The sequence below is a fragment of the Agelaius phoeniceus genome, chromosome 4, assembly GCF_051311805.1.
Source record: "Agelaius phoeniceus isolate bAgePho1 chromosome 4, bAgePho1.hap1, whole genome shotgun sequence".
Lineage (NCBI taxonomy): Eukaryota > Metazoa > Chordata > Aves > Passeriformes > Icteridae > Agelaius > Agelaius phoeniceus.
Window position 1 is genome coordinate 59428203 of NC_135268.1, and position 20247 is coordinate 59448449.

General features: G+C 38.5%; 1 protein-coding gene across 1 annotated transcript; it reads right to left on the bottom strand.

Annotated features, from left to right (window-relative positions):
• Positions 1 to 1654: 1654 nt before the first annotated feature.
• LOC129120480 (ADP-ribosyl cyclase/cyclic ADP-ribose hydrolase 2-like) lies at positions 1655 to 19201 on the bottom strand. The gene is made up of 9 exons (XM_054633106.2): positions 18812 to 19201; positions 14949 to 15078; positions 13787 to 13922; positions 13218 to 13300; positions 12551 to 12627; positions 10159 to 10251; positions 8592 to 8678; positions 8056 to 8115; positions 1655 to 5021 (listed from the first exon to the last, which is right to left on the bottom strand). The coding sequence occupies exons 1-9, from the start codon at positions 18976 to 18978 to the stop codon at positions 4907 to 4909; spliced, it is 948 nt and encodes a 315-aa protein (XP_054489081.2). The 5' UTR covers positions 18979 to 19201; the 3' UTR covers positions 1655 to 4906.
• Between the last annotated feature and the right edge of the window lie 1046 nt (positions 19202 to 20247).

Here is a 20247-nt window from a genome sequence, read left to right on the forward strand (position 1 = left end):
TAGGCCACTTGCAAGGGATTTGTGTGATGGCTCAAAGGGCAAAACCCAAAAAACTTGACAAAGATCTTGTCTAGTTGACAGCTATGTAAAATATGCATTTGTATACATGTGTAGAAATATTTGTCTGGGATTTGATGCTGCATTTTACAAGACTATTGGTTATGCTTACTGTCCTTAACTGTTTTTGAAGTGATATATGTCAAGTGATATATGTCATACAACCCCCTGCTAATGTGCAGTGGTGACAGAAAGTTCTGGGTGAAAGCCCAGAGCATACATTCTGAGTTGTGGAAATACCAGCTCTGGATCTTCTGGTACCTTTCATCAAAGCAAAGAGATAAGTAAAAATGAACTCAGGCCAGCATTTCCTACAGTTGGAACTTGGTATCAGAAGATTAAAATTTCCATGGGATACTTATTTCTATTCGTTTTCTTCTTTGCTTGCTGCTCTTCAGAATGGCTCAAAGTGACCTAGGATCTTTTCCACATCTGTACCTTGACACAATGTAGCACATAGAACACCTGTCATTTCTTCAGCACTCTTTACCAGCTGCAAATAGGGAAAAAATAAAAAATCTTCCTGCAGTTTGGTAACTCAGAATTCACCACAGTCTTGATTTATAATTCTGGTTTCTGCCTGTGGTACTTATATTCTTTGTTAATTATTTATTAAGTATTGTAACTAAGGGCATAAGATACTCCAGGCGTACTGGAGGAATTCTGGAGGATCATCTCTGTCTGCACTTATGGAATTTACCACTTTTACTGCCTCCACAGCCCACAGGTATTCCTTGTCAAATGGCCACAAGTGAGAGACCACTTACATCACTTCCACAGCACTGCCTGCTGCTGGGAGGAAATGTACACTGCAATTTCTGCTTTTGTTTTCCTCTTACAGAATTTCCAACAGCATCACTTTCTGCTCACATATTCTGCTAAAAATACAAAGTAACTCATCTGAATGGAGATCAGGTTCACCTTAGCTGCAGAGACAGGGAGAAGGTAGGAGGAGGGGGCTGCCAGCAGCACAGGGTGAGGGTACATTCGTGCCACCCTCCCAGGCTCCAGTTTCCTGCACCAGCCTCCCTGCCAGCCTGCACTGGGACTGTGCTGCTGCTGTCAGGGACTGAGGATCTCTGAGCTTGCCTTCACAATCCTCAGGAAGCCAGGAAATCACATGCCTGCAGATTATAAACAAAATCTGACAGATTATATCTTTGCCTCTTACATAAAATTGCATGCAAATTTAGACTGGGCAGAAGCTGGAATTAGGAAAAACCTGAAAATCAAAAAGAACTTGTGAAGTGTTTGAGCCACCCTGACATTTGGCTAAATTAAGATACTGTGCCTCCCCATACTGAGCTATTTTAAACCAAACTTCTTGGCTCTGCTAAAAGCACTCTTCTTCCACTTCACACTATTGTTGAAGCAAAATGCATCAGAATTATTTCTAGGTAAATCAGTTGAGAAGAACGCTATAAAAAGAGTTAGCTTTCATGGAACAAAAAGTATTCTTCAAATTCTTGAGGTTTCAGGTCACATTTCACTACACTTAAGATTGTTGATTGAAAACATAGTCATGTCAGCTGAATAGCACATCGAGACCAATATGACAAAAATAAACACGGGCAGTATAAAAAGGGCAGAGAGGTGATCAAGTTGTCCTCGCTTTATTCTCATAACTTTTTACTCCAGAGCACTCAGGACTTTGCATTTAAAAATAGGCAGAGCAGGTGTGAGCAGATGTATATGTGTGCATGCATATACATGGTGGAAAAAAACCTACTCTGAATTAGAGCTCAGCTTCTGCCAGATACAATGACTGAAATGCATGTAGCAAAAAGAAAAAGTGGGTTAGTAGGAGGGGAGATTATATTAACTTCTATACAGGAATGAAGAATGTGAGATAACTGAGTTCCTACATGGTCCACAAAATGGGCACAGCAGGAAACACTGCCTTAGTCTCAGTAGCTTCCACAGGTCTGTCTGCAGAAATGCAGAAAACCTTGTAATGCTCCTGTACCTGATGTTTTCATTTGCCACAAGTAGTTGGATATGAATAGATTTACACAGGATTTTGGCATCCAACAGGACTCAAAATTAAGTGATATACATATTGTTTTCATCTGAAACATTTTCTCCCTCAAATTCACATCTGGAGACAGCTGTTTTTGTAGTACTGCTAGTACAAATATGAATGGTTGAAACATTTTGAATTTTTATTTGTGAACTTCCCCAGGCTTGAATGAGTTTAAGGAAAAGGGCAGATGCCTTTTGGGCAGATTTGGCACAGCTCTTACCTTAGACATTGCTAATCAGAGCATTTTCTGAGTGTTAAGACAGCACAGGCTCACCTGGCTGACAGTCACCACTTCAGTGCAATGTATATCTGTAAATAGTGCTATTCACACCCTTATAGATGTAGAAATAAAAAAAAAAGTCATGTTCATGTCTCTCCCTCCCTCTGAGAGTAACAAATGGCCTTATTGTTTCTTGCTTTGCTGACACTTCTGCCCCTCAGCTTCTGAGACACCAGTCACACTGCTCTTTGCAGAGATTGAAACAATTATGTTAAACTCAGAACAAATGATTCACACTCAGCTTGAAATTTGCTGCCTCTAAAAGTCCCAGGAAACCTATGCATCTAGAACTTCTCCTTGTGGCCTTCTTTTTTTACTAGCTATATTAGATGGTTAGCTGAAAATCCTTACAGACATTCCCAAGTTTTTTAAGCAAGTTTGAGACACTTTATTGAACAGGTATTAGAAAAGAAATTGCTGTCGTTGCTACTGAGTTGAAGTAATGGGAAACGAGGAAAGAACATTAGAAATAAGAAAACACTGCAAGAGGTTCTGAGTGTGTGGTTTTTGACATAAGACTATGCATTAAATAATCTCAATTATTTAAACTTAAGTGATCCTACTTCATATTTTATTTTTTTTTTTTCCAAAACAGAATTATCTAGCACTTTCTACAGAATGCTTGGTACCATGTGTAACTGCCAGCACTGACTGTGCTGCTGGAGTCAATTACATGCAGAGGCTGGAAAGCTTTCATAAGCTGGAAAGCAAAAGTTGGCCAGCTGGGATGCTTGGCTTGTGGCTGGAAGTTGCCTAAGAGGCACATGGCTGGTTAATGGGATTAAGGAGTTCTCTGGATCTCACACACAGGTCAGTAGGTGGCACACACCAGCCCTGATGATGGCTGGGACACCTGGGAGCCTCACACACATAATCTCTGCAGCCTGTGGCCCAATATGTGTCTGATCTGATCTGCTGTGGGCAAACAGAACTGAACTGATCTGATCTGCTGTGGGCAAACAGAAGATTGATCACAATTGCTTGGCTTTAGCTATCTGAGGTGTGACTCAGGCACCTTTAGCTATATGAGGTGTTACAGATACCTTTCTTACTACTCTGGTGGCTGCTGTAAACAATAAAACATGAAACAAATCAATAAAAAATGAACAGGATGTTCAAGGAACTAATTAAAGAACTGAAGTTACAGCACAGATAGGGAACAATTTTGAAGCATAATACAGCCCAGATTTTTAAAAGTCTGTAACTTCTGATTTCAGTACTTCTGTACTTTCAGTACTTTTTTGTGTCTGAAACAGATACAAAAATCCTTCAGGCTGGAGCCTAAACCCACCTGTGATGTAGGCAAACCCAAATATGTGTGCAATGTAAAGAGATTTGCATTAAAACCAAATTAAAGATTATTACAGGCAGGGAAGCAAGACAAATAAGTAACTACAACATATTTTAAATACTTTATCTTTCAAACATACAGCATGATACAGTTGCATCAGGGATTGGAAGGATGTAAATCTACTATGGACCCTTAAATCAGATTCACTGAGATAACAGGAACATCCTCTCCAAGTTTCCTGGCAACCAGTCAATACAAACACAAATAAATAATACAGAAGCTAACACAAAATGTGCAAAAAATAGCTACATACAATTATTCTCTGTAGAATGACTATTTTTTTCTGAAGATGTAGGGGTCATCTTGATAGCTGGATGTCCTGGTAGTTTAGAGGGGCCTCTAGCTGAAGCACTGGAATTCACACAAGTAACCCAAGAAACCTCCAGGATGGCATCTGCTCTCTCCTCAGTGTGTTCTGAACCCTGTATCCCAGCTCACTGCAAGCAGGCCAATGTCTGACTTGGCAGGTTCTTATCTGAATTTGATCTACCATAAATCACATTGTGCTGGAAAAACTGTGGAACTTTCTAGACCTGGTATTTCTAACTATTTGTTATCCAGTGGCCAGGAAACAGCCAGCTGAGGAACAGCTGTGCAGATGATGAAGCAATTGATATTATGTAGTAAATTACTGCATGCAAGTATGCACCCAGAATCTTGCTGTACCCCAGTTTTTAAGTTTGGCCCAAGTACTGGACCACTTATGAAAATGAGTTTACTTTTCCACTGTCTTACCTATTGCATCTTGTATCAAGTGAGCAATTTAAGATCTCTCCCACTTTAATTTATATTTCACCTTCCCAAAACATGATAATCAATCACTTAGTTTCCAAGGTCAGATGCTAGGATGGTTTTACAAACAAGTAATCTCTGTGGGTGATGTATGCATAGTATAATTTTTCTTTCTGAAATATGTGAACAGGAAGTATTAGTCTTGGTTTAATTCTGGAGAATGAAGATAAGAGGAAATAGCAATGAATTTTTCTAGAAAAAGAAAATGAAGGGTGAGGCTTTCTAGCAGCAGTGGGATAATTTTTGATACGGAAACAAGCCAGGATCTAGTATGCAAGGTTTTAATATGCAGGTTTTGTAGTCCCAAAAGTAGGATGAAACTGCAGTTAGAAATCAGCTGAAGCAAAATTTATAGGCAAGGCAAAGCTAAGGCAAACAGAGGATATGGATTCAGTTGATTAACTCAGTACACTAAAGCAAATCTGAACAAAAAGCCTGCAAAAGAAACAAACATGAGCTTGTTCCAGCTGCCTCCTCTGTCTGAAGATATAGGTCCTCTTTGTGCTGCTGGTGCAGATCTGAAGAAGAAAAAAACAAACAGGATGTTCACAGCACAGAGCTGAGTTAGGATTCTTTTAAATATCAGGGGTTTGTTGCCAAGGGTGAAGTTTGTGGCCCAAGTGCTAAGCTAGAAGTTTCTTTATATGAGCCTGCCAACAGATTCCCTTTGGCTGTCATGATTCTATAAACAGAATATCTTTGCAAAACCCTGGGAACTCTTCTTTCTACCTTCACACAAGTACCTTCTTGTCTCTCCACATCCATTTGCTGTCTCTTGCCTTATGCTTGTGATTTTATAGTGCTCTTCTAGCCAGCAGTGGTCCTGGAGGACTGTGTTTTCAGAGCACTGGATGCAACAGTACCCAGATCCACTGCTATGTCTCCCTGACATTGCAGTAATGTAAGTAATCCATGCCACCACTATCAGCTGGCATCTGGCTTCCCTCCTGCTTGCATTTGTAAGCCGTCTCTGCCATCTAGTGGGTGTCTTTTTACTCACAAGTTTTTTTCTAACGTCAGGGTGTCACCTTAAGAAGCCCAAGTCCAAATGTGACTCAGCAGGAACATCGTTCAAGTCTGGAGAGGGGTTAAGAGGCGGCACCACCATGCTAGAAGCCCCAGGTCCATTACAGCACCTTCTGGGCCATCCCTCTGCTACCCTGGCCCAGCTCTCTCCTTTGCTATGCCCATGTAACAGGAGTTTTGGTGACATAAAAAGTCACTTGTCCAACTCTGATGTTTTTGGGCTCAGGCCATTACTCCCTGGAGGCTGAGAGGGTGTCTATCAGCCTTGTTAGAGCAACCAGCCCTGGTGAGAGGGGATGCATGAACCCCTGCATGCCTGTCCCACTGTTTACTATGGAAACAGATACCTCTGCAATCAGTGATACCCCCACTGACCAGCCCCAGCCAGCTAATGGACCATCACAGAACACAGAAAACGTGCCTGAGAAGGTAATCAATCATCAAATCATTTATATGCATCTGCTTAAGGCTCTTTCTGAAAAGGCAGCTAGTTTCTGTGGAGGTGGTGTTATTTACTGCAGAGAATTGAGTGATTCTGGGAAGAATGTAAGTATTCATTGGCTTGTAGTATTTAAATTACTTAAATTTTCAGGGAGAGGAAATGATAGTTTTGCATTCAGATTGGGAAGCTCTGTTGTGATTTGGAATAGATAAGAAATTAATCAAATTTATTACAGTGCCATGCATAGAGGATGGAATACAGTGCTCATGAAGGAAACAAGCAAGGGAACTTTTCCTAAGGAGGATGAGAACAGCTGAGTGGCTCTGGAGTTACCCCAGGAGAGGGCGAGGCTGGTGTTTCAAGTTCAACAGGGATTATGTTACTGTGAGTAGCGACAAGGATGGGAGGGAAGGGGCGGCCGCTCCCCTGCTTGCACACTGCAAACGCCATGTGGCAATACTGCAGAACTGCATGCTCACCCTTAGCTGAAAGGAAAAACACATTAATGGTTTCCAAAAACCTTCTCATCCAGGCTTCCTCAGCACACACATCAGAAAACTTTGAGGAAAATTATTTAAAACCTGGGAGAGAAGAGAAATCTTCTGTCAAGAGCTCAATAAAATACTGTATTTTTCAAAGTCCTGTGCTCTTTCTTCCAGTTTGCTAATATTGTCACTGTGTTCACAGCTATTATTTTGAAGGGGATAGCTGTATTTTCATTTGACACGTTGTCCTGGGGTGACCATTCAGTTGCAGAACAAGGAAATCCTATTTTAATCCACAGTGCAAGTGGCATTTTGTGAGCAAAGCCCTAACAGGAAGTCTGTTCTATGATCTACTGCCTAGAGGTCTGGAGCTATCAGTGGAATTTATAACCCCACCATTTTCATAACATTTACATGCTGGTGCTAGGATATAATTTGCATGCAGAAATATGTGTTGGATTGCAAGGTGAGTAAAAGTTTTCAGTGACCAGCAAGAACAGGGAATACTCACTTTCTCTGTGTGTACCAAGAACTGGGCATATGTTACAGAGGGTGCTGTCCACCTCCCTTTCTGTACTGCATGAAGCACTCCATGAATGCATGAAGCACTGCAGCCCCTCCCAGAGGCAGGCAAGCTGAGGTTGCACCTCTGCTGCCATAACCAGGGGCAGCAAATCAGGACTTTCACAGCAGAAGCTGTCGTTGCAATATCACACAGGTATTAACAAACAAAAATTTGCATGAGCTTGAATAGGGAAGAAAGGACAGTAAGAAATAAAGCATGGATTATCCATAAGAAGAATATAACCACAAATCAGTGTTTATGTATTGATATATTCTACAACATTCCAAACAGTGAGGAAGTTCTCATTCAGATGTTCAAGTCTCTCATGTGTACCTATATATGCAACAGCATATAGATTATGAAACATAGTCAGAATTGAAAATAGTAATCTTTACTGTAAATTCACTGAAATACATAATAAATTAATTTAATGCTCCTCATATAATATAGATAAATATGGATAAGTAGGGAGTTTGGGAGCAGTGCTTGCTAATTACGAAGTTATGTCTTGGATGTAATCTGCATTCTTTGTAGATAATTCACTGGCCCAAGGTAAATACATCAAAATATAGAGATTAAGTCTCACACAAAATGGAAGATTAAAAGAAAACTTCCTCAAAATTTAGAACTGAAAATTCCAGTAGTTGGAGAAATGTCCTTTAGATATGTTGCCATTTGATCTATGCTTTGATTATTCAAGAAATTATATTAATGAAAGCAACTTCAAATTTGTAATAGATTTTATGTCAGAACAGCGATACGTACAAACTTCACATCATCAGTAATATACAAGGTTACTGTGTGATCAATGAGAACCCATTAACACCTAATTTTGAGAAGCAGGTGCTCACAGACAGCTGTGCACAATTTGTGAATAGAAACTGTTAATTCAATCCACAGTAACTAACAAATTCAAGACCACTGTGTATTGCATATGGAGAATATACAGCAGGTGGTAGAGGTGGGATCTGTTGACTTCTGCCTATTTATTCAGTTGTAACAACACTGGGATGGGTTGAACTTCTTTTACTTACGATGCAAAGGCACACTTAGAATGATCAGGATTGTCCAGGCAGAGTAAGAACATTACAGACCTGTGAAAATACCATTTTATTTAGCACCTTTCAGGCAGGCAACTGAGAAAAAAAAAAAACATGAAAAAATGAAACAAATTCACAATACTATCATGTTTGAATCTTCATTAGATTTATCTTAAAATCTATGGGAATGACTAAAGCTGTGAAACCTATTGTGAATAACTGGTAATTCTGCAGACATTCAATAGTGTTTTTAACTATTGTTTAGATTTTAAATCCAAGTACATGAGACCATCTTCTGTGTCTGGCATTGAGTAAGTACAATGTTCCACTCAATCATACAAGAAGATGTAGTGTTTTACTCAATAAACAGCCAAAAAATGCCAAATCTGAAAAATGTGACATCATCCCTCCAACATATCTGTCCCTCCTGAAGACATGACATGAATGGCACTTCAGTATTGCACAGTAAGAATCAAAATAGGTAAGGTGCTTCTGCAAATGCAGCATAATAATAAAAGGTTTTCACTTACTTGTAATTGTCAGTGCAAGTGACATCAAATCCAAGAGTTTTCAGCCTGGTTTCCAGTGTCTTTACACTATTAGTTCCACAGGAATCTCTGTGAGGAAGGATTTCAATATTATTGCAAATCTTTTGTTATATAATTTTTTTTTCACTGAACTTGATGGAATTAGTAAAGTAAATCCCCACTACTTTGCCTCTTCTGTATTCCATAACACCACTAGAAAAATGGTGTACATTGCTCTTTATGCTTCATTTGCTTACATTACTGTTATTTCACAATTTATCCTTTTCACAGTTTACAGAGTCTGGAAGATTAGCTTCAGCCAGTGTAGTATTTTCAGATTCTATTCACTAATAATCCCATGTTTAATATTTGATTAGACAGAAAAAGACCTAAATAACTTTGCAAAATATGTTATGTTTGTAATATTCTTTGGCAACTATTTAGGTAGTGATAATGTTGATGGTGTCTTTACAGAATAAGTTTGTTATAATAAATGAGAATTATACTTGTTGTTTGAAGCTTGTTCTCTCTCTTGAATATTGAATAATAGAAAAATACAGAGAGAAAAAACTCAGAAACATTCCTAGACACAGCTCCTGTTTCTAGCACTGATTTTTTAATTTGTAGTCCAATTAGTATAAGAAAGTTTACAGAACCTACTGAGACCTCTAAACCTGCACCAACATAAAATATTAAGGCCAGTGCTACTTATTTGCTGGTCAGTAAATAGCCATGACTAAAGAAAGCATATGGAGACTAACAAAGTAATTGTAGAAAACAATTAATAAAAATATACAATTACTCCCATGCATCCATTTACTGAAACATAAACTAAGATTCAGTTCTTGTCTTAGCTTTTCTTTGTAAAAAGGGCAATTTTTGCAAGGATTAGCTGTATGTTTTTTCACTCCCAGAGGGTGTGATTCTTTGATTTAGAGAGACAGGCTGAAAAATGCTAATCTAAACTATGCTATGTAGACTCCACAGCACTGTGGTAAAATACACAACAGACAGCCCAAACTGTTTGGCCTGATCAGTTTTGTTATATTTGTTTATTATTTGTTTGCTTTATTTAAATTACCAAAATTAGCAAAATTAGGCCCTTTTAAAGCCTACATTTTATTACTGGATTAATTATTGAGAGAAAAAGAGCCACCAGTTGGTATTTGCCTGCTTCTACAAATTTTCAAACAGTTAAGATAGATGAAAATGAAAAGAATGCATATGGCAAGGTGAAAGAGGTATCACTCATCAGCACTTAATCTGAAATTCAGATTGACTCTTAGTAAAACTGTTCATGCTCTATCTTCATTCAGGGTCTGAGAGCCACACACACATCTAACCAAGAGTTGGGTCCAGATCTAATATTAGAATTTATTTATATTTTCTCTAATTCTGGTATTTCTCTACTCTCTGAGAATGGCAGGTTGTGTCTCCTGTGTTCATGAAAGCATCTAAAATACTTTGTTTTAAGTAGTATGCAAATACAATCAAACAGAAGGATAAGGTGAAATTTTAAAGACAGGTCCAAAAGGAAGAAACTAATTTTTATTTTGAAGACATAACTTACCTATCTGGTCCTTCAATATCATCCACAACCCAAATGACAACCTGTGAGATTTTGTCTTTCTGGAAATTAGGTATTTCATAATCTGCAAAAAAACTGATTCAAGAAAAAAAAATTGAATTATAAAGGGCATGAAAATTAAGTAGTCCTTTTAGCAAGATTTAGTGTAATGATGTGCAAGGCGTAGTGTAATCTTTTAGGGTTTTTTTCACTCAGAAGGATTTCAAGGGCTGAATGCCTGGTCTAAGTCTGGGCCTAGGTCTCTCTAATTTGCTATCATGTGTCTTCTTAAATGTCTATACCAGCACTACAGTGTCCCTGAGCCCATTTAAATGTTCTGAGACCTCCACAGGGAAGAAGGGACCATCAGCTGCCACTTCCTGGCTGGGACCAGCAGTGACAATGTGGGTCTGTCCTCCCAGGCCTTCAGGCTCTGCCATGCAAGCACAGGACATGTGCTGCTTGCCAGTGGCTGGTAGTTCATGAAGTCAGCAAATGATTTCAAATTTCTGGAGAAGTGAAACAGGAGGAGAGGTAGCAAGAGTTGCTTTCTCTGGTCCAGTCTGGTATGGTGGTGGCTGACCAGAGACCAGCAGCAGCAACAGCACGTTTGCCTTTCTGTCCAAGGTGTCCAAGCCTGTCCAACACATAGTGAAAATATAACAAAAAAATAAAGATTCCAATTCATTTACTCAGTCATGCATAGGCTATTATCAGAAAAAAAGAAGCTTGCTCCCAAATTTGGAGAAATCTTTAACTAGAGGTGTCAGAAACCGTGGAGGAACAATGTACAACTGACTTCAGTAAAACCAATTTTGGAACTGGCTTCTATTATTAAAGAAATCTGCCAACTAAATTCATACTGTGTGAATGAGAAAAGTTATTTTTCCATGGAATGAGAAATAAATCTTAACTGAAATGATATCAGGTGACTTAACGGTGATTTAAGTGTACAAACTTTAAAACTGAATAAAAGGGGCTTTGAAATACTTGAAAACAGACCAGAGAGATGGTTAGGAAGACAGGTAGATCTTTCAGATTACTTTCTGCCATTAATATTTCACTGCCAGCTTTTTTCAAACATGATCTCTTAAACAAATTCAGTCATAAATGGACCAGAAGATACAGAGCAAAGAAAACATATGGAGTAACTGGCTTTGTTTTCTCCTTGGCAGGCTGAGTTCCAGGGGTGATTTCACTGGTTAAAATATCACCAGACTGGCAACCCAGGGAGTTGGTGGAATTAATGTGTGTGTGAGATGTTTTTTGAAATAAAGAATCTGTAAATTAACAGAAATAAGGAATCCATTTCTAAAACATTCAATCTATAAGAGATTCTGGGTATTGGCCTGCTGCCAGGTATTACCATCTGCAGAAGATTTGTTCCCAGCTGACCATCTGACCAACCCAAGAAGTCTGTTTAAGTCTTTGTGACCAGCTGAAAGCTGTGTACAGAAATGGACATTTTGGGGGACAGAGGTAAGTAGTTAGGAGGTGTTTTGGAAAAGATGGTTCTTCTTTCTCTCCTATCCAGAGATCAAATTGTCTTTTCAATGGTTACCTTTAGTCCTCATGAATACACAGGAGGAGAGTCTCTCCTATGGGTTTTTAAAAGATGTAATTTTTTGATCTGCCTTGGACAGGACATGTGCTGAGGTAATGAAGGATGCATTTCTTACCACAGGTAAGCAGTCACTACAGACACATAGTAAAAGTTCTAAAGGGTGTACTTTTACATAAAATTCTGAATGTAAGCTTAGATGAGCTTCTGCATGGTGGTAACAGCTCTGAATAAGGAAAAATCCACCTGTCCTTAATATAAAAGGAACTAAGAAGAAGAAGAAGCTCATCTTTGCTATTATCCTCCTCAACAAACAATTTTTTTGCTTTCTGAAACAATAATAGACTTCAAACTATATCCACTCTAGGTCATGGAGAAATAAATACTTCCCCTTTGGAACTTACCAAGCTTGCTGGTAGGCCTGACAAAAACTACACTCCTTGTAACAATATTCTCTATTTGGACATGTCCCTGAAGAGAAATTTCATTAACACTCATCTTTTTGAAGACATACACATTTTGCCACAGTACATTGGCTGACTCTAGGGCAGCCTTCAGAGCATTCACCATGCTTGCCACAGCAGTTTGTAAAATCAGGAGTTGAAAGGATTGTTCCCATCCACTATGTATGAATCCTTCAGCCAGGGACAATTAACAGTTGTTCCCACAACTCAGCAGACTTTGATGCAACAGGTCCTTTCAGCTACACTTCTCATGCTTTGTGCAGCAGAAGACCCAAATAATTGGTTGACTTTTCTTTTTTGTAGTCATCCAGACTCTACACAGAAAATTACACTACAGAGACTCCAGAGAGAAATCAGTCAGTTCTCTTACCCTGGCTGTGGATAAGCTCCTCCCTCTGCAGAACCATTCAGCAAGACCTGTATCACCCCAGAGCTGTGCTTTGCATACTGCAATAGATAACAATGCTTTTCAGATCTCACAGATTTGTCACATAACTTGGTATTTTATTGCAAACAACAGTAACCAAGGAAAGAATTTTACCACCAAGACTATCAGAACTGCAAAAATAATACTAGACTAGCACCCTAGCAGGTCACTGAAGTAAAAAGAACAGGAACCAAACAGGCCATGGTTTAATTCAATGATTCTTCTCAAGCTATTTTCTCACATTTATAAGTACTCTTCAGCACAAAAAGAAAGCACTTTGGCATTCTCTGTTGAGTTTGATATGTAAGTAAAGGGTTTTCAGCAAGGCTGTCAAATTAGGACCTGTAATCAGTAGACAGTCAGTGTGCTTACTGTGCTTAGTATATTGTCTTTATTAACAAAGCTAACAGAATTTTAACACATTATCTAGCTAAGGTGAATGTTAAGTTCTCCTTGCTAAAACACTTGCAGTCTAAACCAGTGTATTTCTATCAGGGGAAATAATCCAGTAAAGGTAGAGGTTGAAATCTGTCATGAACTAGCAATGTTTTCCTGAACCACCCTGGACACACTCACAGATGTATGAAATCAGAACTAATAAAATATTTACAGTGGCTGAGGCAATCCTCCAGAAAGAATCCACCGCATTGTTTTCACATTCCGCCATGGTAGGGCAGGATTCATAGTCCAGGCCTGTAGGAAGACGTGATTTGTGCTATTAGAGAGATGATAATGACTATAAAATTGACTTTAGCAAGCAACCAAATATATTTGTGCATTACTCACTGAACCCATGACCTATGTTTGGCATAGCACTGAAAGCTGTTGTATTTTTTTCAATTTTCCATTCTTTGTAGTTTACACAAACAGTGACATTCCCAGGATTCAGTAATTTGGCTGAAATGGTTCTAACTCTGTTCCTGGGATGCAGGGAGCTCCAGGTTCAGAAGACTGAATAAGAGGTTTATGGCCACTGCAGGACCATTTAGATTTCACTGTGTGCTCCCCTGACTGCAGTGTTAAGGATGCACATGATACAAGAGAGAACAAGACAGTGAAGCTATCCCTGATTTTTCATGGGGCAAGGGGCAAGAGCAAATTTAGTTTCTCCAGGACACAGCACTTGGTCTCCATTATGGTTTTACAGACAAATGTTTAAGATAGCCCTCATTGTCTTACCAGGGCTGTCTGCCTGCCCACACCAGCTCAGAAAATCTCCAAGGAAGCCAAAGAGAGTATCAGACACAGACATGTAGCGACGTCCTCTGGCAGCTAAGCTGTTGACTAGTAGCTGATTATTTTCCCAGAAAAGAGACTAGAAAAAAAAAAAAAAAAAACATAGAGAAGAAATGTACCAACACTTGGGTGCAGACACAGTGAGATTATGGAGTATTGAAAACAGTAGAAAACATGTTTTGGTATTTCTTTCAAAATCAAGCTAATAACCAGAAATGTTAGCTATCTCTTTAAAGGAATAAAGTTTTTTAATTTTCCAGAGGTGTAAATTCTGATCCCAAGTGACTTGAGGAACAGTAGTAGTTTGATGAGAAGGGATATAGTCCTATTTTAAATATAGTTAGGCCTAGCTTTGCCTGCCTCAGCAGACAGATTTAGGGGAAGAAGAAAAAAGGAAGATATTTATAAACCAGATATATGTCACCAGAAATCTCTCAACGTTGCTATGTTGGCTTATGGTGTGAAAAAAACCCCATATGTCTAGATGTTATTTCTGTGTTTGCAGAACTCCTCATGAATTAAGCCATGTTGACAGTAGTATTTGTGGGTTTAGCTTGTAGCATTTAGAAATGAGGAATAATTGTGTTAGAGGCACAACATATCTTTTGCACCTCCACGGTTCTTTGCAATTACTGGCACATCAAACCCTGGCACAGAACAATGCCCTCTCTCATTTCTGCTTTTGCTTGTTCAGTGTGTCAATGTTTAACAGGGCACTGTCATGAGACAGCTGTGAGGAGTAAAAGCAAAAGGTGATAGCAGGCACAGCATTTGCAGCCAGAGCACCTAGCTTAAGGAAAAGCAGAGGTGGAAGTTCAGGGACTATGGCAGAGCTCCCAGCACAACAGGAAAAAGGGGGCATCTCTGTAGTGTGAAAAGAGAGACATTGCTGAGAAGTTACTGCATAAAAGAAATGGAGCCAAACACATTGAAGCATGCTATCAAGTCTGAATCTAGTTTATAAACTACAGAGTCTAGTTTATAAAGTACAGACTGGTCAAAAAGAGTGACTCAGAAATCAGTTACAGAATGACTCGTCAATCTTGAACTGTGTCACGTAAAATCTGTTGTATGTCACAGGGCAATTAACATAAAAAATTATTACCTTGTTAGGTGGAATTGTGTGAAATGTGAGGTTGATAAATAATTCATAATCCTTAGGATGAATGCTGCAAGGATCCTTGTTGATAAATGCATTTTTAAATGCTTCCCATATCTGTGAACAATTCTTCTCACTGTAATCATTAAAAAAAAACAAATAGCAAAATTGTTTTTTGGAAGCTGAGCAAGAAAGATACATGTTCTCAACTCCTTCAAATACCCCAATTAAGGCAGAAAACTGAACTCAGGGTGGTAAAAAACTTGTAGCTCAGGAAGAGCATAGAGATCTTGTCTTCTGAGTCATAACTGCAGCAGATAAGGAAGAAGTAGCAAGGAAAATATTAGCATTTACAGTGTGGAATTAGAAACACATTATGTATGATTCAACAAAAACCTTAGTAGGTACAGTATACACAGTGAGTTTGCTATCCAATACTGTAGAAATACTGAAGAAATAGCTTTCTTTGAAATTTTCCAGATTCAAAAAGCCATTTCAAATAAACCATAGCTAAATATACAATGCTGCTGGAATGCAATACTACTCTTAAAATGTCAGATTCAAATGGAGGACAAGTTGCTAAAAAGCTTTGATAGTAGAGTAATGATGGTGACAGATGCCTTCAGCTTCTAGGTCCTGGGACTGTGCAGTTTTCTCTTGCTGGAATGAGTACAGTGACCAGGGACTGTGTGACAGGAACACACACTGTCACTATGCAGTAGCTACAAGAAGTACAAGTATGTTGTTAGCATTCAACACTTCAAGTGCTGAAATAAGATGCTAGGCTGTGCACTCCAACATTTCCCTTCTGCCAGCTCTGTCTTGGGGACAAAAACCTCCATGGAGGGACAAGACAGGCTGTCTACAGATGGAAGTGTCCTATCTCTTTGGACTTTCAGGATCTCACCTTCACAGCTCTGAGCCTGCCTGGAGTAATTAAGAGAGGAATTTCTGTTTTCACCACTTTTCCACAGTACCTTCCCCACATAATGCTGTGACAATGTCTATGCCAGGAACACTCTGCACAACAGAATATTTACATTATGTGCATTCAGCCTTCCTAACATGAATAGCTGTCATTGCAATGCCCTAGCTTGAACAACAGTAGTCCTGAGAAGTAAACCAAACTTTGCCACTACAGTGTTTTTGCTCATTTAGTATCATCCATAGACAGCAAGGTTTCTGCTGGTACAGGTTCTTTAGGGAGCTGCTTTGTGACACTGAATGTCACAGACACTTTAATGGAGCCTTTGTGATGAGCTATGCAGGAAACAGATCACAGATTTTCTTACAGAAATCTCTTGTCATGCTTCCAACAACTATATAAAAATTCCCTATATCTTGTAAGCAGATATGGATCTTGACCTGAACCTTTTCAGTGATGCAATATGACCCTTGATCACTAGTTTCAAGGTTTAAACAGATTTACTTGATAAAAGAATTTGCGCCCTATTTCTGATTTCAAGCTGTTATGCTTTGGCTTCTGACAGTTGTATACTCTTAGGTCTCATTTTGTTAAAGAGCTTTCTACTCAAAGCACTTACGTTAGTACTTGTGGGTTGCAATCAACTGATCTTTTAAGATCTTTCTTGACAGGTGCATCCATCAGTAATTTTCTGGTTAACTCACATATTGCTTTTTTTTTTTTCATGACTTCTCACCCAGTTTTGAACAGCTTGTAAATCAAAAGGATTATTCTGCTCTGATACTCAAAACTTCTTAGCTGTCAAAAACACTTTTTGAAACTACAGGGTGGGGAAGGACTGCAGTTCAGGAAAATGCCTTCTAATCTTAGTAGACACTAATAAGCCAGATTAATTTCACACTATTTAGTTAAAAAAATTGTTTTCAAAGCTTTCATGATATACTCAAAGTAAACAAATATGGACAAAAAGCATTATAGGAACATTTGTGTTATTTAGTGTACTCCTGTTAGGAAATGTCAAATATGATCTTAATTCAAATTCAAAATCTCCCTTCTGCATGGCCACAGCATTTTGTAAAATGCCTCTTTTGATTGCCATTTTGCACATTGTGTTTTAACATCTGGGGAAGTTTTTTTTATGTTCCTATAACCATCTTTATGTTTTAACTACCTTGCAGTGCAAAGACATGTTTTGCTAGCTTCCTTTCAGTTAGCAAAGTATTTTTAGAAAATTTGTGCATAAATTCAGAAGCAAAACCTGTTCAGGTGGTCACATCTGTAAAAGCTAGCTGGGGGCAACTAAGAAACAGACAATGAACAGAAAGGGCTATTAATAATTAGATTTTGCACCTGTGCAATATGAAATTTCCATTTTGTTTGAATTACATTATTTGCTTGTAGACCTAAGGGAAATCAAAAAGTCCCCACATGGTAAGAAATTAGTTGCATAACTCTTCTTTTAATAATGCCATTTTTGGTCTAAATTCAGGAAAGTAGTCCTAATATCCTGCCTGGCTTCATGCTATCCTGAGAAAGAATACTTTGATGAACATATTCAAACTTCTCAATTTTAAAATCATGTTGTGAAAATGTAACCAGAATTCAGTAAATCACAAAACTACCATAAACATGAGACGTATAGAAATGTTTCCCAGAATACTGCATTTACATCTCTAAAAGTCCAAATCAGTTAACAATATGGTTCCAATTTCTGCAGTAACTATCCTTTATGTTGCTCATTTTAGCATATTCTGTATTATTATTCATGTCCTGCTTCAGATATAAATGAAGTGGCATCTGTTAAGTCCTGCAGAAGCTCTACCTACCTAGAGCCTACTGCATGACCAGATTACCTACACAACTGTAAACTAAGTTCACATATTTTACATTATGTAATATATTGTAGGAATGTAGAAATCTACACTTAAAGTTTACTTCCACTTTCCATTGTGACATCTTTATAAATTTGGCAAGCTTGAACTGTTCCACTGAAATTCAAGCAATGTGTTATTTGCATTAGGATGATCTTTTTTTCTTCATAAGACTTGAAAGAAGATACTTCTAATAGGTTAAGAGTATTATTGTGCAGAAGTATATTGTTTTACCTTTGTTAAAAGCGAAAAATTTGTTTTAAGTCCTTTATCTTCCTCTTTTGCAACAGGAACTGAAAATGGGAGGTTAGGGACTGGAGGTGATATTTGCAATATCATCTAACCCTGTTTAAAGAAAGCAACTCAATGCCACTGGCATCCAGATAGGGCCCCTCTGCAAATACCTCTTCACACTTTTAGGACAACTTTTTAGTGGCAGAATAAAGGGCTGAACTCCAGGAGATTGTCCTTCTTATTTTCTTCCTCTTTACAATGCAAGGAAGACAGAAAAGTGCTCTTTTTAGCAAAGTGTGTGATTTACCTCCAGTTCTGTATAATTAGCACAACCAATAGAAGCTCCCACTGATAATCACAAGCAATAGATAATCCCACTGGAGCAGTTGATTAGTACTTGATTTTTCAGGTGGATGGGCTAAACAGGTTCCTTCAGTACCACAAGACAGCTGTAAAGTGAAATGTTCCCCTTTGTACATGACCAGACACACAGACATGCAAGGCAAAGCTGGTCTTCCCAAGACTGCTGTCAGATTTGGTCCTTCCAAAACACCATCCCTGTCATTTCTGTGTGTTGTTCTCCTTACAGAAAGAAAGGTGGGGTGCAATGGGAAAAAAAAGTGAAATAAAGAATTGAAGGATTAAAAATCTTGCCTCAATTACAGTACTTTACTTAAAATATGACATCAATCAAAGTCATTTTGTTGTTTCCAGACAGCTACAAGCATGTTGGCTTCAAAAGGATCACTAGCATGGCTAGAAGCATAACATCAAGCTTCTGATTAACAACCATTTTGTACAGAATATAAAAAACTAATCCAGAAACAAGCAAAACTTACCCAACAGCAGGGTTCACAAGTGTAATATACTCATAGCATCTTCCAATGACAATACTTTCCAGGTTTTGAGTAGTACCTTCACCTTTCCATTTCTTTCCCTGCGCTCCTGAGAAGCTGTTCATACACAGAACAGAGACAAATAAAAGAGGGAAAAAAAGGGTCGTCATAATGAATCCTTGACAATCTGAATCCTTGACAATCCAATACTTAACAGAAAAAAAATATAAAAAAGTAGAGTTCAATGATACAATTTAAATGGAAACCTGCAGTCTGAACATTTAATATTTTCAGTACTAGCTACAGCTCAGTACAGAAGACAAAGGCGGGAAAAAAAACCTTGCTGGAAACTATAACCTAACTATTTCCTGGAACGATTGCAGCACAGGGATACATCACTTCCTCGTGTCTAAACTATTCCCCGCTTCAGAAAAACGAGAAACTTTGAAGGCCACCTGGTGATAACTGAAGAGAATTGCAGTATTTCTCCATAAAGGGAGGAAAAAACCCTTGCCGCTTGAATACTTAAGATGCCTTTGGTTCGCTGAATACTCGTTGCTGTGCTCCACTTTCCTAAACCACTAAAGCAAAAAAACCAAAAAACCAAAAAAATCTAAAATATGCAGTTACAGCAACGACAGTGTAAATATCCAAGTCCTCGAGTTATCTTGTATCACACACAGGGGTAACATTAGTCAGCTCTTTTTCCCATCTCCTCTGGGCAGTGACTGTGGCTTTTTGGTGTGATATGTGCATCATGTGTTCGTGAAAAAACCCTGCCTTGCAGTCAGGAATCCATCCCGACGAGAAACATAAGGGTTACAACGTGTATCCTGTGCACTGAACAAATGAACAAATGTCTTCAACTTCTGCTGTCATTCTCCTCCAGGTTCTTTCCCATAAGTACTCTGTTAGAACATCAAAAGGCACCAATCAATCTAATCTTCAGAATATTCTCTGGTACACACTGCTGCAAATACAACCACATTCATTTTTTCCTTAAAAAAAAAAATCAACCTCCAAGTATTTTGTATTCAACCTCCAAGTATTTTTGCACTCACATTTCTGAGGACCATGCTGGTTCTTCTCTTTCTCTTCTCTTCTCTTCTCTTCTCTTCTCTTCTCTTCTCTTCTCTTCTCTTCTCTTCTCTTCTCTTCTCTTCTCTTCTCTTCTCTTCTCTTCTCTTCTCTTCTCTTCTCTTCTCTCTCTCTTCTCTTCTCTTCTCTCTTCTCTTCTCTTCTCTTCTCTTCTCTTCTCTTCTCTTCTCTTCTCTTCTCTTCTCTTCTCTTCTCTTCTCTTCTCTTCTCTTCTCTTCTCTTCTCTTCTCTTCTCTTCTCTTCTCTTCTCTTCTCTTTTCTCTTTCCCTCAGTGACTATATGACTTTATTTTTTGTGTACTTATTTATGTAGTGTCATACTTCTGTTGATGCACTGGTACT

Excerpts from the sequence above, each read along its gene's own strand:
- LOC129120480 (XM_054633106.2), bottom strand. The coding sequence starts at position 18,978 with ATGACGACCCTTTTTTTCCCTCTTTTATTTGTCTCTGTTCTGTGTATG. Across the intron at positions 13,923-14,948 it reads ACACAATTCCACCTAACAAG|TCTCTTTTCTGGGAAAATAA; the intron begins GTAATAATTTTT and ends TTTTTTTTCTAG. Across the intron at positions 8,679-10,158 it reads GATATTGAAGGACCAGATAG|AGATTCCTGTGGAACTAATA; the intron begins GTAAGTTATGTC and ends CCTTCCTCACAG.